Raw genomic sequence first — 17,260 nt, forward strand, 5'->3', positions numbered from 1 at the left:
CTATCCATTATTTTTTATAAAATGATGATTTGTTTAGTGGAATCATATGATTATTACATATTGTTGGAAGATTTAGTCAAAAAATTGCTATATGATGGCAATAATATACATATGTTTATAAAAAGAAAATCCATTTCACTATAAGAATATATTAGGATTTTCTGTTTTCAGCTTCTTAAAAGAAACTCTGAGTCCATTGAGATTTGATGCATTTATGCTGAGAAACTCGATGGTCTCGGCAAGGTTCTGTTTCTCTGCATATCTATTTTTTTTTAATAAAAATGAGGATCTGTCCATTGAAAACCTTGATTTTGAGCTGCTTGTTGGTTTTCTGAAAATTACAGGGAAAAAAAGAGATAATTTGGAATGCCAAACATAAAATTACCTGTCTTCTGGCTTTCCAAGACTGCTCTATCTTGGCTCTTGTGAATGTTGCTAAGTTATGTAGAACAGAGGAGTTAATTGCGAGCCTCCAAGATCAAGTGGATGAGCTATTTGCTAATTATTAATGCTAAATTGCTTAATTGTGAAAGGGCTTAACAAATTTCTGACATTTTAGTACTGCACATATTGTATGTTCTTATCTTTAAAGGCGACATTTTTAATTGTGGTTTTGATTCCATCAACTGTTGTTGGTGCTTAAAAAAAACTTCGAACCTTTCTCAAAATTGGGTTAAACTATATTAACTCCAACATCTGAAGGAGATCCATTACTTGCTCCATGAGCTATAGCTTCTTTTTCTTTTCTCTTTTTTTTTTTTTTGAAAATTTTGGGAAGTTGATATCGTCAGCAGCTAAATTATACCTCTATTTTTATTTTTACAGATAGACTGCAATCACCCAGTAAACCCCCCATGGGATGTTATATGCTCCCATCAGTTACACTTTCGGAGTAGGTCTGTTCAAGATGGATGACATCGGAGGGGGTTCTCCATATGGTGCTGCTGTTTTCGCTAGTGATGGCACGAGGGAACCTTGCGAAATGGTGCATCCTTAAGTTATCCAGTCAACCATAATGTCCTTCATAATTTAAATCTTCATGATTACTCTATTATGTCCCTCTTGATTTGAAAATTTTGCTTTGCGATTCTTCTTCCCTTCTTCACTTTGATTTGGCACGTGTCCTAAGCTTTGCACCTTCACTATCTTATTTTTGTGTTTGTTATTTGCCGAAGTACTGCAAAACACTGTACATGGTTCACAACAATGGCATCATATCACCAGAATAAAACAGATTGTGATTTTTTTTTTTAATTACATTCCAAGGTACATTGTATATTTCTATGTTAATCCAGTATATGAGTTTGGCTAACGGTGCTCCACTGCAAGTTTGTCTAACTTGCAATGACCAAGAACAGAATAAATGTGTAGAAGTCTGTACCCAAATAACTAATGTTCTACGTTAAGCATTATCCAACATACATAGAATTAAACGGATACTGAAATATAAGTTTACCAAAATGGAGGAGGGCCTCGAGGACTTGCATGAGGATAGAGGAAGGCTTGATTTCTCCTCCTTTCTCTCAACAAACCAAGATAAGATCAAAAGTCAAAAAAAATCTAAATATGGATGAGTGCCTAGAGTCAGATTTGCTCCATTCACTTGTGCAACGTTAAACTCCATGTACTAATCTCAAAGCATCAAGACCCACTAAACAATTAGGCTCGTAAAAGAAGATCAATCATCTTTACCCATCTCTCTCCTTTGAAATAGAGCTATATTTGAAAAAAAAAAATCTAAATATACTACTTTCTCTCTCTCTTATTTTGAAAATATCAACCAAACATGCAGTCATTTTCTATGTTTCCATTGACCATACTTCTCCCCTTTTTTCCGCAAACCAAACCAGTCCATAGTTCTTTATTCACCCAACAATTTAATTACATTAACTTGGTTCTACCTAAATTAATATAAAAGGAACTATCTAAATTAATATAAAAGGAACAGGAAAAAGAATCTAATTTCTAGATTTCTTTTTGGTTAAATTTGAGAAAACCCATTTTCTCAATTTTTCTAGTTTGCCATTATCCTTAGAGGTCTAGAAATTTTTTCTTGAGCCTGAGATAGGCAACCAAATAGACTTTAGGCTGCTTTTTGATGTTGTCAAATAGGTAGTATGCCAATTGAATATTAATTGCATATTCATCATTGTCAAAGAAAGTAGTAGAAATTCTACCCCATGCAAGAGTAAATGTTTAAAATTAAGTTCCATGAAATTTTATTTAGAATGGACTAATTTAGATGGGACCTATTTCTATTTGTATTAAATATATTTTACTAATAAATTTTACATACATATTGCAAATTTTGTAATATATTGCAATTTTTTCCTCATATGTCTCTTGAAAATATCTTTTGCATATATAAATCCTCATAGTAGCTTTTTTTTTTCTTCTACCATTGTTCCTGCAATTAAATCCTTCTACGCAATATTGAAATTAGAGGTCCATCTTGCAAAATGATGAGACTGGGCAAAAAATGTTTTTGGGCTCAAAATCGGTGCCAAGAAAATCTTAGAATTGGTTCTTTACAATAGGGATGCGCTATGTATGGCATTATCATTCCAAATTGCCCCAATCCTCTTGTCGCATGGGTCTCCATTGTGAAATGCTTTTTTTGGTGCAATGCTTTGGCCGTCGGATTTCAAAGAATGATGAGTTCTGGGCATCAGGTATAGTGCACAGCTACTTCCAATAATTCCCACATAAAGCTTGTTGCAGAGGACAGTTTCTCAATTTTTTGATTTTGAATGAATTAAAATATTTTTTTATCAAGAAAAGCACTTGATATGGATTAAAAAACTAGAATGATTAGCATACCCACAAAATAGATTTGCAAAGCCCATGATGATCCCAAAAGCAAAGATTGCATATCCAACTCTAAGGTACAAGCAAAGGAAGATGGAGGAGCCTGGAGGCACACACGGAGGGGGGTGGAGAGGAGAGAGAGAGAGTTGGACAATAGATTTTGTATAATTTTTTTGAGAGATAATTTTATTTAAAATTTTATTATAATATTATCAAAGAAGTGATAATTTAGATAGCCATCTTTTCTCAAGATAATTCAGATTGCTTTCTATGAAGCAATCTGAAATGTTGCTTAAAAAATATATCAAATATAGTAATCTAAATTATCACATTAAATTACAATCTGAATAGATTGTGAGCTATCAAATGAAATCTAAATTCTTGTCAGAATACTTTCGGTGTTTTCCGCTAAAGAATATCTTAGTGGTGTGTTTAAAGTGCAACTTGAAAAATAGCAAAAATGCTCCATGGCCCACACATTATTCTACTTGCATTGTACTTCATCGATTCCATTGAGCGCCTGGTTGTCCGGCTCCAAGACCTAGTCTACTCCATCACCATCAAACCAGCTGTCTCCAAAATATTGCCCCAGAGATCCACCAATAGCACGTCCCCCACTTTTTCTCTCTAATAATTCTTCTCCTGGCTTCCTCCTGTCACATGTTTTTTCTGAGAGGTCCTCGCCACTTCCTCTCAATTATTGGTGTTGGACGATTGAACCACCACATACAAGTCTCCATTTATTTGAATCAAGACCTCAGTAAAGAAGATCAAAGCTTTTGTTAGTTCTCCGATCTGTTACTCCAACCATCCGCCAAAATCATGGCTGAATTAGCAATAACAGCTGCCAGTCCTGTTGTCGAAATGGTGGTGAAGAAGTTGGCCTCTGTCCATTTAGTAGCCTTTTCTGACAACATTCACTTGTATCTATCATCAAAAAAAAAAAAAAATGACAATAAACATTTACATGATTCCAATCTACTTTCAGCCTATCATCACCTATGACCTCTCATGTGCTCCGTATGTATTTATTTCCAACACCGCCCACGAAAAAAAAGAACCATACAAGATTATCTACTTTTAATTGATACTAAACCATTTTGTTTCTTATTCTATTCATTTGTTTTCTTTGCTATTTGGCATTATGCTTCGTCTGTTGCCTTGGCATTTTTCTCGCCTAGCTCAGTCCATCACTTGCAAAGCTTCTTCCTCGCCATTATTCAAATTTGGTAGATGCAGCATCCATGTGATCCATCCCGGTATCACGACTCCAAGGTCACTTTTTTAAGATAAAAATACAATAAATAAATAAATAAAATAAATGAAAGATGAGCCACTGCCGGTTGGGAGCCATTGCCATCCTCGTTGGCAGGGGCTCCACTTCTGCCGTCCAAGGCCTCAAAGGAAACGAAATAAATAAATAAATGAAATGGCAAGTCCATCATCGGTCTTTTAGACATTAAAAGATTACCAGGCTCTTTGGCGTTATCCTCGGCTTATTGTCTTGGCAATTTCTCGCCCGGCAGAGTCCACCGCGTGCCAAGCTTCTTCCTCATCTTCGGACGAAGGAATGATTCACCTTCTTTCGCAATACCAACCTCCCTCTTCCATCGGCTGCTTGTACAGATCTCAAAGTGGCTGTTGGGCAATCCAACGATGGATGTCATGAAAGAAGGTGAATCATTCTTTTGCGCCGAAGATACAATCTGAACCCAGGTGTCTGTCCATATTCCCCATTAATTCACCAAAGCTTGACCTCAGAGATCGTAGCTTTAATTGGTTCTCCAATCATCCTCTAGAATCATGGCAGAATTAGCAGTAACAGCTGCCGGTGCTGCTGTCGAAATGGTGGTGGAGAAGTTGGCCTCTGGGCTATGGAAGGATCTGGGACTGGCGAGGAGCGTCTACACCGACATGGAGAAGTTGCAGAGCAAGTTATCAACGATCCAGAACGTGCTTGATGATGCAGAGAAGAAATCTATCACCAACAAAGCTCTGCAAAGTTGGTTGAAGAAACTCAAAGATGCAGCTTTAGATGCTGACGATGTGGTGGATGAGTTCCAAACTGAAGCACTGCGGCGAAGAATGGAGAGATATGACCGCATGACTGGAAAGGTGCGTGACTTCTTTTCCTCAAACAATCCAATCGCATTTCGATATAAAATTGGTGGCAAGATAAGTGAAATTAGGGAGAGATTTGATGAAATTGCAAAGGAGAACAAGGATTTTGATTTGATGGTGATCAAATCTGACTCAGATAGACCTGTGGACCGTGAGACCACCTCATTGGTGAGCGAACCAAAAATTTATGGACGAGATGAAGATGAAAAACAGGTCATGGAGTTCTTAGTTGACAGAGATAATGACAAAAATATCTCCATCCTTACAATAGTTGGCCTTGGTGGAATTGGAAAGACAACCCTTGCTCAATTAGTCTACAACAATGAGAGGATTAAGGAGCAATTTGAGCTTCGAATGTGGGTGTGTGTGGGTGAAACTTTTGACGGGAAAATGGTCTTGCGGGCAATGATTGAACAACTTAAAGGGGAGCAGAGCATTTTCTCAAACTTGCAAACCATGTCAACTTTCTTGGATGAAAAATTGAGAACAAAAAGATTTCTTTTGGTTTTAGATGATTTATGGAACCATAAGGAATCGGAGTGGGAACAACTAAAACCTTTGTTCATACATGCCAAATTAGGAAGCAAGATCATAGTAACAACACGCATTGAAACTGCTGTTTCTGGTGCATCTACAATCGGAACCGTCTCAGTACATCGATTGCAAGGGTTGCAAGATGAGGATTGCTGGTGTCTGTTCAAGCAAAGGGCATTTAGGTCTGAGAGGGAAGAAGATAACCGAGAATTGGAGAAAATTGGATGGGAGATCATTAAAAAGTGTGGAGGTCTGCCTTTAGCAGCAAAAGCTCTTGGAAGTCTGATGAACTCTTACACAAAGGTACAGGAGTGGTCAGCTATCTGTAAAGATTTTGAAGTAGGAGGGTTACCCATAGGCGAAGCTGGAATTCTCCATGTACTAAAGTTAAGTTATGATCATTTACCTTCTCACTTGAAGCGGTGTTTCACGTACTGTTCTGTGTTCCAGAAAGATCATGAAATTGAAATCGAGAGATTGATTCAATTGTGGATGGCTGAAGGACTCATAGATACATCAGGTACTTCTCAAAATGCTGAGGACATTGGCAAGCAATACTTTGATAATTTGTTGTCGAGATCATTCTTTCAAGATGTCCAAATGGATAAGTACAATAATCGAGGGACTTGTAAGATGCATGATTTAGTCCATGATCTTGCATGTTCCATCACAAAGGATGAAGCTTTAGTCATGCAGGGGGGTATGAAGAGCATTTCACTTGAATGTCGTTATCTATCGATACCATATTCTTCTGGGTCATCAATTGATTTCAAGACAACTTATGAAGCCAAAAAATTGAGATCGCTTTTTTTGTTAAAGGCAGAATATCGTAGTAACGTTGATGTGGATGAATTTATCTTCAATGCAACAAAAACTTTCCCCCAGTTACGTGCATTGGGCTTAAATTCCAGTGGAATTGCGAAGTTGTCTAATAGAATAAGCAGATTAAAGCATCTACGATTCATTGACTTATCGCCAGCTCAGATTTCAACATTGCCTACCTTGATCACCAAACTTTACAATTTGCAGACATTGAATCTTCGAGATTGCAGTATGCTAAAAGAATTGCCTGAAGGTATAGGTAACCTGTGCAACCTTAGATATATGGATATATCATGCTGTCCTAATATTACAACATTACCTCTCTCAATCACCAGACTTTCCAATTTGCAGACATTGAATCTCCCAAATTGCAATATGCTAAAAGAATTGCCTGAAGGTATAGGTAACCTATGCAACCTTAGATATATGGATATATCATCGTGTTTTCAGATTACAACGTTACCTACCTCGATCACCAGACTTTCCAGTTTGCAGACATTGAATCTTTCCTATTGCTGGATTCTAAAAGAATTGCCTGAAGGTATAAGTAATCTAGGCAACCTCAGACACCTAGATATAAGAGGCTGTGACAATTTGGATTGCATACCTCGTGGCTTGGGCCGGTTGGGTAACCTTGAGACATTGCCGATGTTCATTGTTGCTCAGGAGAATGGGTGCACCATCGCGGAGCTGCAACATCTGAACTCTATTCGTGGTAGCTTGGAAATTAAGAATCTGCATCATGTGAAGGATCCAGATGAAGCCATGCAAGCAAACCTGAGGGCAAAGACGAGATTGAATTACCTGAGACTTGAGTGGAACAAAGGTGGGGGTGAGGAACATGAACCATCATCTACTGAAGTGGAAGTGGCAGAGGGTGTATTTGAAAGGCTCCAACCTCACCATAATCTGGAGAAGTTGGAAATCTATTCTTATATAGGCACCAGATTACCCAATTGGATGTCACCTTCTTTCCCAAATATAGTTGAGCTTACGATGGGGGATCTCAAGAGGTGTGAACATCTTCCACTTGGTCCATGGCCCTCATTAAAGAAATTGAAATTGCGTAAAATGCATGCCGTGAGGAGAATCGGAGAAGAGTTCTATGGGGATGGTGGCGGCATCACATTCCCGTCACTAGAGAATTTGACTTTAGAAGACATGCCCGATTTGGAAAAATGGCATGCAGAATCATGCCCTCGCCTTACCAAGTTGAGGATAGAATCATGCCCCAAATTAGCCGTGCAGCCATGTATCCTATGCTCTGTGGAGATTTTTGAAATAACAAGCAGCAATGAGATGCTATTATCAGCAGGGAGCCTTGCAGGGTGGTCCAAACTCACATCCCTGTCTATTAACAGCTGTGGAATATCATCATCATCTGGGGGGTGGGATGGGCTGCAATACCTCACCGCCTTGGAAAAGCTACGAATTGAAGAATGTGATGAGCTAACATGTTTGCCGGAGGATATTATGTACCTGCCCTCACTCCAAACCCTTGATTTAGTGAGAAACAGAAATCTAAGAAGTCTGGAGGGAGGAGGAAGGAAGCAACAGCAGCCCACCCCCTATTTCCCTACCCTTGAATATTTAAGGATAAAAGAAGCCGGCATGTTGACTTCTTTGCCAGAGTGGGTAGGAGGCCTAACCTCACTCCGACATCTACGAATAAAGGATTGTCCCAACCTAGCAATGCTACCAGATAACCTGCAACCTCTCACCACACTCCAAGAGCTGCGTATCTCCAACCTGCCCCAGCTGAAAATGCTACCAGATAACCTGCAACATCTCACCACACTCCAAGAGCTGCGTATCTCCAACCTGCCCCAGCTGAAAATGCTGCCAGATGTCCTACGACACCTCGCCGCACTCCAAACATTGGTTATCTCCAACCTGCCCCAGCTAGCAATGCTGCCAGATTGCCTACGACACCTCGCCGCACTCCAAACATTGGTTATCTCCAACCTGCCCCAGCTAGCAATGCTGCCAGATGGCCTACGATACCTCACCGCACTCCAAACATTGGTTATCTCCAACCTGCCCCAGCCGACGATGCTGCCAGATGGCCTACGACACCTCACCGCACTCCGACAGCTGAATATCTCCAACCAGCCCCAGCTGAAAATCTTGCCAGATGGCCTACGACATCTCACCGCACTCCAAGCCCTGGAAATCTCCAACCTGCCCCAACTGGCAATGCTGCCAGATGGCTTGCAACACCTAACCGCACTCCAATACTTGATCATTAGAGGCTGTCCCCAGCTAGTGAGGCGATGCAAGAGGGAGACAGGCGAGGACTGGCACAAGATTGCTCACATCCAAGAAATCATCATCTGGCCAGAGGAAGAAAATAGAGAAGAAATGAATGAAAGACGCACCTTCGCTGCAAAATTTCTTGATCGATTTGGGTTTGCACGCTGCACGGGTCATAGCTGAGGTGCTAACAATCCCATTCACAGGCAAACTACCTTTTCTGGTGTGTCACTTTTCTTTTTGCTCTCCTTTCTTTATTTTTTAATCTTTTTTCCTATTTGTTGCTTCGTTCTTTTTTTTTTTTATTCTCCATTTCTTTATATGCAAATTTAACTTAAAATGCACATTTTAAGATCCAATATGACTGTTGCCATTTTGTTTGAAAATTGTTAGATTTATCCAAATATATACCAACTGGATCGCTTCCTTGTTCTCATATATTTTACCATTTTATACAAAATCTGTGAGAGTGATTAGAAGGTTCATACAATTTTACTACGTTATGGAATCTCTAATTTAGTTCTCCTTTATTTGCCCATGGACAGATCTTCCTAGATTGTACTCTGGTTCAAGGAGCTCCATCATTGTTACCTTTAAGGAGCTTGATGATTGTGCCGATCCACCTTTAAAGCCTTGCGGAGCTTAATTTAGCGCTTGCAAATCTTTTATAGCCTCCAGAGAGATGATGCTAAAAGGAAGGAGTCAAAAAGCATCAGAGTGCTTGCTTTCAATTCATAAACAAAGATACCCATATTTGCTTCTATTTGTATTTATTTGGTCTTCCGTAATGTGCTGTCTATTATCGTTATTATAACAATGTCACGGTTTTTTTTTTTCTTCTACCTTTTCTTTTTATAGTGTACTCATGTACGGTTTCACTAGAATTATATTGTTAGAATGTCATCTAAGATTTTTGATGTCTCTTGTCTTTTGCTTTATCATTTATCAATTTCTCAAACAAGAATTCCCATTGTTCCTTGAATTGTGTTCCGAGAATGAATGGATTCCATAAATTGTTTGATCTTTTGCTGTTATCGGTGTATTGTTTCATGAACAACAATACACTCAATTTTCTTTCATATTTATTTATTATATAACATCCGGATTATATTGTATCACTTTCAAACCATGTTGCATTATTAGTTGTTTTCATTTTTCAGAAATGAACATTTAAAATTTCTTCATTTTTATAAAAATGTCATGTGTTAGTAAATACTACCAATAAGTGATGATGCCTTCGCTTTCCCTATCTCGGAACTCTTACAAAACCTTCTGATCCAAATAATGTCTTACATCATTATTGCATATGGCATCACAAAGAATGCCCGTCAAAGAAAAATTCCTTAGGATAAGGTAAGCGATACTTCTGAGGATAAAGTAAGCAATCAGGCTTGAGGTGATAATCTTTTATCACAATGCCTGCTTCTCATAATGTCTTTTTATATTATATCCATAAATGCTACAATCTACTATACATATTAGTTAAAAAAAATTATGTAATGGCATGTGGAATAAAGAATGGTACATGTTATGTGGATAAATATGATTGGTTATTTAGGATGGCAAGTTTCGCAGCCGTAGCGGAATAGAAAACAAACTACCTTGAGTCCCTACTTTCTTTAGCCAAAACCCACCCCATCCCTAAAACAGTGGAGAAAGGGGGAGGGAGAGAAGGTTAGAGAGTGAGATAGAGAGATAAAGAGAGAGGAGGATAAAAGAGAGAGAGAGAGAGACAAGGAGAGGCGGTCGTGGCCCTGCTGCAACATATTTCCCCAATATAGACAAGGAAGCGGAGGACACCAAGATGCCATCATGGGATATATAGCATCTTTGCCAATCTTAGAGCCCACTTACCAGAGGCAACATAGAGGTGAGGCTCAACAACAAAATAAGGAAAAAAAGGAATTTTTTTGGAGGCTAGATCTAACAACTATCAGCAATTGACCACCACTTTGAGGTGGAGATTGCAGAGAGGACAAAATCTTAGAGGTTAGGGAGGACACACAAAATGAGAGGGGGAGGAGATGGTGCTGGACACAGACTTGAAAAAATAGAAGGCAATAGCATCCCTCCTTTCTTCAAACCACACTCGCCAAACAAGCAACCATACCGAATGGTGTCTACATACGGAGGAATGGAGAGCAAGAGTAAAACGGAAAGTAGTAAGATGGACAAAACCTATCATGCATCCATGATAAAATAAAATACATAATAATTTCATCCTAAGAAAAATAAATCCACCTGAGTAATTTCACTCTAAATCCATCTAGTCCACCTAATAATTTTCTAAGGTGTGCATGAAGTGGTGACAAGGGATCAAGAGAGCACATACATCTTTTTTCATGTTGCTAACAAAGATATAGGAAGGCATGGCATGTGTTGAGCTACACTGTCCTTCTTGTATTTAGGTTATGGGAGATGATGGATGGGATTCGAAGGATAGATATCCTCTATCCATCATTTGGTTTAAAAAATTTTAAAAAAAATGAATGACAAAAAAAAAGATTATCCATCTATCCTATTCTACTAATTTGCATCATCTAATTTACAAAGATGTAAAGAAAAATGGATGGAATATATAAGAAGTAGAAATATATATTAATAAAATTATTCTTTATTAATTTTTTGATAAGATTGAACACTTTTTTACATTTTCATTCATTTTATATATTTTTTTTTATTTTTATCTATAATATTAATCCTATAGAATTAAATTTCATTACTATTAATTTTAATTTCAGTATATAATTATATAACTATAAGTAAATAATTAAAATCATGCTCGATTTTCTAATTATATTTGCTATTTTTAATTAGCTATTTGTATAGAATTAGATAACTATTTAAATTGAATTACATATTAATTAGTTACTTATATAACCAATATATGTAAATTAAATTAAAATTAAATTATTATTAAATTAGATTAAATTAAAATTATTTATTAAATTAAATTAAATATTTATTAATTTTTAATATAATTATATTTTATAAAAATTATAAATTTATATAATAAATAAATATACTAAATTCATAATAATATCTTTTTAAATAAAAAATAATTTATTTAAAATATCATATAAATATTATCCTCCTTTCTTTCATTCCTTCTATGCCAAATGAAGAGAGAAATCTTCCATCCATCCTCTCTCTCGTCAATCTTTCTTCCAATCGATTCTCCGTACCAAATGTAAGGTTAATATTATTAAATAGATTATGATTCTCATAATCTGTAACACCCCGGTCCAGAATCAGCCACAGCCAATAAAAAAAAAAAAAAAATAGAGGAGGAGGAAGACTCCTAGCCGGAGTCTTCTTCCTTCACGATTCCGGCAAAATCGGACTCAAAGAGTCCGGCTAGGGTAGGAAACCTCCAGTATAAAGATCCCCCGTCCTCTCTTAGGAAATTACAACAAAAATTTTGAGGAAAATCGAGGGATTTGAGAAATTTTTTCAAAGGTTACCGTGGGTGGTTGATCAGAAGAAAGGGGGTCGTCGGAGCTTTCTTTGGACGGCGGAACAAGGTATTCCTCTTCTCCTTTTTATTCTTCGGTCATCGGTGTTTTTGGGAAGCCGGCGAGGTGCCGGTTCGGGCTCAAATAGGGATACCCTGTTTGTGTGATCTTTTTCCTTTTCTGCTGCCGGCAACAGGGACGGTGGCACTGCCACCGACAGGGTAGCACCGCCGGCGTCGGGACGTTGTCGGAAAGGGTGGCCGGAGGTGGCTCACCTGGCCGGATATGGGGGAGGCGCTCGGAAAGAGCGCGGGTTCTCTATTTTTGACCGCGGGAAGAAGGAAGAAGAAGAAGAAAAGAAAAGAAAAGAAAAAGGGAAAAGAAAAGAAAAGAAAAAGGAAAAAAAGAAAGAAAAAGAGAAAGAAGAAAAAGAGAAAAAAAAGAAAAATAAAAATAAAGAAAATAAAAATAGAAAAAGAAGAAGAAGAAGAGAGAGAAATTTTCTCTCTCTCCTCTCCCTCCTTTCTCTCTCTTTTCTCTCTCCTCTCTCTACCTTCTCTCTCTACATTTTCTCTCTCTAGATTCTCTCTCTAGACTTTTCTCTCTCTTTATGGATTTTGTCTCTCTAGGATCTTTTCTTCCTCTCTGATTGCATCATGAACCCTAGAATAAACTTGAGGATGAAAATAAGATGATTTGAGATTGCTCCGAAATTCGTGCGGTAGATCTGATTCCAGTCTGATTCTATTCAAAATTATAACACTTGATTCATATTGAGTCATCCTGATAGGACCTCTGATGGTCTCGACCATGATTGCCTCATCGAAAAGATACGAAGATTCTCTCTCCACTTTCTCTCTCCACTTTCTCTCTCTAGAATTTTTTCTCTCTTCATGGATTTTCTCTCTCTAGAAGTCTTATGGATCAGTGGAGGATCCTGATACATAGACAAATCCTAATTTTGATTAATTCTAAGAGAGATCCTCGATCTATGTTATTAGGATCAATTATCGATAATTTTCTCTATATATGATTTTTATATTTGATCAGGGTTATGAAGAGATGATTGTCTGCATATGATATCGAGTGGAATATTTTGTTAAATAAATTCATAAATAAAAGAAGAACATTGATTTCTGTGCTTGGATCAGTCATCGGTAAAGGTAAGAATCCCTGTACATGATCACTATTATATATATGCTATTTTACTGTTGGTTTTGCATCATTGGTTTTGCATCGTCGGATTTGAGATCGATGAATTTATTATACCTGAGATACTGTTATTTGATTTTGAGCATGAGTATGTTATGTCAATATATATGTATCAGAGATTGATGGCATGATTATATGGATATGACATATCTGAATTGATCATAATGCAAGTCAGAATTGATTTGATGAAATCAACACATAATGATTTAATGAAAAGAAAGAGATATATGGTATGGACTAGCCTTGTCATGTGGAACAGCCGGCCAGGAGCTTATGCCTGGGACAGTCCGCCAGGAGCTTATGCCTGGGACAGCCCCCACTGGCTTACAGGTGGATCAGCCGGCCAGGAGCTCATGCTTGAGACAGCCCGCCAGGAGTTATGCCTGGGACAGCCTCTCACGGACTTTGGTACGTGGGACAGCCGGCCAGGAGCTCATCCTGGGACAGTCTTGAAAGACTTTTTAAATGGATTCGATCCAGATGATGACTGAGGTATAGACTTGGATAGTCCAGAGCCAGAAGGAAACTGTTAAAAATCATGTGATTATGAAAGGAGAAATGAAAGATAAGACATGAAATAATTGTTGAACAAAAGTATTTTACCTGTTAACATATGATGATGCATCTATTTTGACAAGACAGAAAATTTATGAATGTTTGCATTATTTTGGACATTGAACATGAGATTTTATATTTTATTGCTTATCCTTATTTTAAGACTATATTACTATATCAGTGTGATATGGGAATTCTTACTGGGCTGTAAAGCTCACACCCCTTCATCTTTCTTTTCTTCTCAGAGTTACAAGATGTCCATGGTTGGCTATGGTATGGATTTGTGAGTGAGCGGATGCTTAGATAGAGTACCGTTGATACTTGATCAGAGGATTGAAGGAATGTTAATTGTAATTATACAAAATTTTATGAATTATTGTTGAAATTAATTGTTATGGATGTTAAGGTTGTAATGATTTATTTTGGCCTTGCATATTCTTTAGGACTTGCTCTAAGGAGTGTGCGGCCATCACGTATCCGACCCGGGTGTTGGGTTTGGGGCGTGACAGAAAAGTAACCAAATATTCAGTCACGCCCCGAACCCAACACCCGGGTCGGATACGTGATGGCCGCACACTCCTTAGAGCAAGCCCTAAAGAATATGTAAGGCCAAAATAAATCATTACAACCTTAACATCCATAACAATTAATTTCAACAATAATTCATAAAATTTTGTATAATTACAATTAACATTCCTTCAATCCTCTGATCAAGTATCAACGGTACTCTATCTATGCATCCGCTCACTCACAAATCCATACCATAGCCAACCATGGACATCTTGTAACTCTGAGAAGAAAAGAAAGATGAAGGGGTGTGAGCTTTACAGCCCAGTAAGAATTTTCATATCACACTGATATAGTAATATAGTCTGAAAATAAGGATAAGCAATAAAATATAAAATCTCATGTTCAATGTCCAAAATAATGCAAACATTCATAAATTTTCTGTCTTGTCAAAATAGATGCATCATCATATGTTAACAGGTAAAATACTTTTGTTCAACAATTATTTCATGTCTTATCTTTCATTTCTTCTTTCATAATCACATGATTTTTAACAGTTTCCTTCTGGCTCTGGACTATCCAAGTCTATACCTCAGTCATCATCCGGATCGAATCCATTTAAAAAGTCTTTCAAGACTGTCCCAGGATGAGCTCCTGGCCGACTGTCTCACATACCAAAGCCCGTGAGAGACTGTCCCAGGCATAAGCTCCTGGCGGGCTGTCCCAGGCATGAGCTCCTGGCCGGCTGATCCACCTGTAAGCCAGTGGGGGCTGTCCCAGGCATAAGCTCCTGACGGGCTGTCCCAGGCATAAGCTCCTGGCCGGTTGTTCCACATGACAAGGCTAGTCCATACCATATATCTCTTTCTTTTCATTAAATCATTATGTGTTGATTTCATCAAATCAATTCTGACTTGCATTATGATCAATTTAGATATGTCATATCCATATAATCATACCATCAATCTCTGATACATATATATTGACATAACATACTCATGCTCAAAATCAAATAACAGTATCTCAGGTATAATAAATTCATCGATCTCAAATCCGACGATGCAAAATCAATGATGCAAAACCAACAGTAAAATAGCATATATATATAATAGTGATCATGTACAGGGATTCTTACCTTTACCGATGACTGATCCAAGCACAGAAATCAATGTTCTTCTTTTATTTATGAATTTCTTTAACAAAATATTCCACTCGATATCATATGCAGACAATCATCTCTTCATAACCCTGATCAAATATAAAAATCGTATATAGAGAAAATTATCGATAATCGATCCTAATAACACAGATCGAGGATCTCTCTTAGAATTAATCAAAATTAGGATTTGTCTATGTATCAGGATCCTCCACTGATCCATAAGACTTCTAGAGAGAGAAAATCCATGAAGAGAGAGAAAATTCTAGAGAGAGAAAGTGGAGAGAGAAAGTGGAGAGCGAATCTTCATATCTTTTCGATGAGGCAATCATGGTCGAGACCATCAGAGGTCCTATCAGGATGACTCAATATGAATCAAGTGTTATAATTTTGAATAGAATCAGATTGGAATCAGATCTATCGCACGAATTTCGGAGCAATCTCAAATCATCTTATTTTCATCCTCAAGATTATTCTAGGGTTCATGATGCAATCAGAGAGGAAGAAAAGATCCTAGAGAGACAAAATCCGTAAAGAGAGAGAAAAGTCTAGAGAGAGAATCTAGAGAGAGAAAATGTAGAGAGAGAAGGTAGAGAGAGGAGAGAGAAAAGAGAGAGAAAGGAGGGAGAGGAGAGAGAGAAAATTTCTCTCTCTTCTTCTTCTTCTTTTTCTATTTTTATTTTCTTTATTTTTATTTTTCTTTTTTTTCTTTTTTTTTCTCTTTTTCTTCTTTCTCTTTTTCTTTCTTTTTTTCCTTTTTCTTTTCTTTTCTTTTCCCTTTTTCTTTTCTTTTCTTTTCTTCTTCTTCTTCCTTCTTCCCGCGGTCAAAAACAGAGAACCCGCGCTCTTTCCGAGCGCCTCCCCCATATCCGGCCAGGTGAGCCACCTCCGGCCACCCTTTATGGCAACGTCCCGACGCCGGCGGTGCTACCCTGTCGGTGGCAGTGCCACCATCCCTGTTGCCGGCGGCAGAAAAGGAAAAAGATCACACAAACAGGGTATCCCTATTTGAGCCCTAACCGGCACCTCGCCGGCTTCCCAAAAACACCGATGACCGAAGAATAAAAAGGAGAAGAGGAATACCTTGTTCCGCCGTCCAAAGAAAGCTCCGACGACCCCCTTTCTTCTGATCAACCACCCACGGTAATCTTTGAGAAAATTTCTCAAATCCCTCGATTTTCCTCAAAATTTTTGTTGTAATTTCCTAAGAGAGGACGGGGGATCTTTATACTGGAGGTTTCCTACCCTAGCCGGACTCTTTGAGTCCGATTTTGCCGGAATCGTGAAGGAAGAAGACTCCGGCTAGGAGTCTTCCTCCTCCTCTATTTTTTTTTTTTTTTTTTTTTATTGGCTGTGGCTGATTCTGGACCGGGGTGTTACATTCTCCCCCCCTTCAAATAATTTCGTCCTCAAAATTAAGTTATGTTGTTTGAGATACCTATTTCAAAGTATACATTCTTCATGTTATTCTCAAACTTACGATAATGTCATATATATTATTTATTTCTCATGATCTTGTTATAACAAAAATTATTTGAAATCTCAAACTCATCCCTTCTTATTGATTTCTTAACTTTTTAAAGAACTGTAATATTTTGGACTTGTATTAATATACTACCATTATTTGTCTAATACATTTCACTCGAAATTCATAATTATCTCAGACTACCTTTGATAGAAAGTAAATAAAGAAAGGTCGAACATTGGACACTCTTCACGATTATCGATTTCTTTCTTCTCTTGACCTTCCAATAAATTTTATATGTAGACTCTCATCTTAAGGGAAATCTCAATCTTCTATATTAGTTCAAGTAACAATATTAGATTTAAAAAAAAT

The 17,260-nt window shown here is 37.7% G+C and overlaps 1 protein-coding gene and 1 long non-coding RNA gene across 4 annotated transcripts; one reads left to right on the top strand and one right to left on the bottom strand.

Moving 5' to 3' along the window:
• Nucleotides 1-776: 776 nt before the first annotated feature.
• Nucleotides 777-7,323, bottom strand: LOC140856405 (uncharacterized). Of its 3 annotated transcripts, none has more exons than XR_012139571.1 (3): nt 7,090-7,323; nt 6,893-7,020; nt 777-1,187 (listed from the first exon to the last, which is right to left on the bottom strand). It is a non-coding gene; the product is annotated as an uncharacterized lncRNA (long non-coding RNA). The 3 variants fall into 3 exon arrangements; XR_012139570.1 differs by lacking the exon at nt 777-1,187 and adding an exon at nt 3,111-3,735; XR_012139572.1 differs by lacking the exon at nt 777-1,187 and adding an exon at nt 3,748-4,087.
• On the top strand, nt 4,279-9,526 carry LOC140856404 (disease resistance protein RGA2-like). The gene is made up of 2 exons (XM_073253580.1): nt 4,279-8,761; nt 9,084-9,526. Exon 1 carries the CDS (start codon nt 4,612-4,614, stop codon nt 8,719-8,721), a length of 4,110 nt encoding a protein of 1,369 aa, XP_073109681.1. The 5' UTR covers nt 4,279-4,611; the 3' UTR covers nt 8,722-8,761; nt 9,084-9,526.
• Nucleotides 9,527-17,260: the final 7,734 nt, after the last annotated feature.

The sequence above is a fragment of the Elaeis guineensis genome, chromosome 3 (assembly GCF_000442705.2).
Source record: "Elaeis guineensis isolate ETL-2024a chromosome 3, EG11, whole genome shotgun sequence".
Lineage (NCBI taxonomy): Eukaryota > Viridiplantae > Streptophyta > Magnoliopsida > Arecales > Arecaceae > Elaeis > Elaeis guineensis.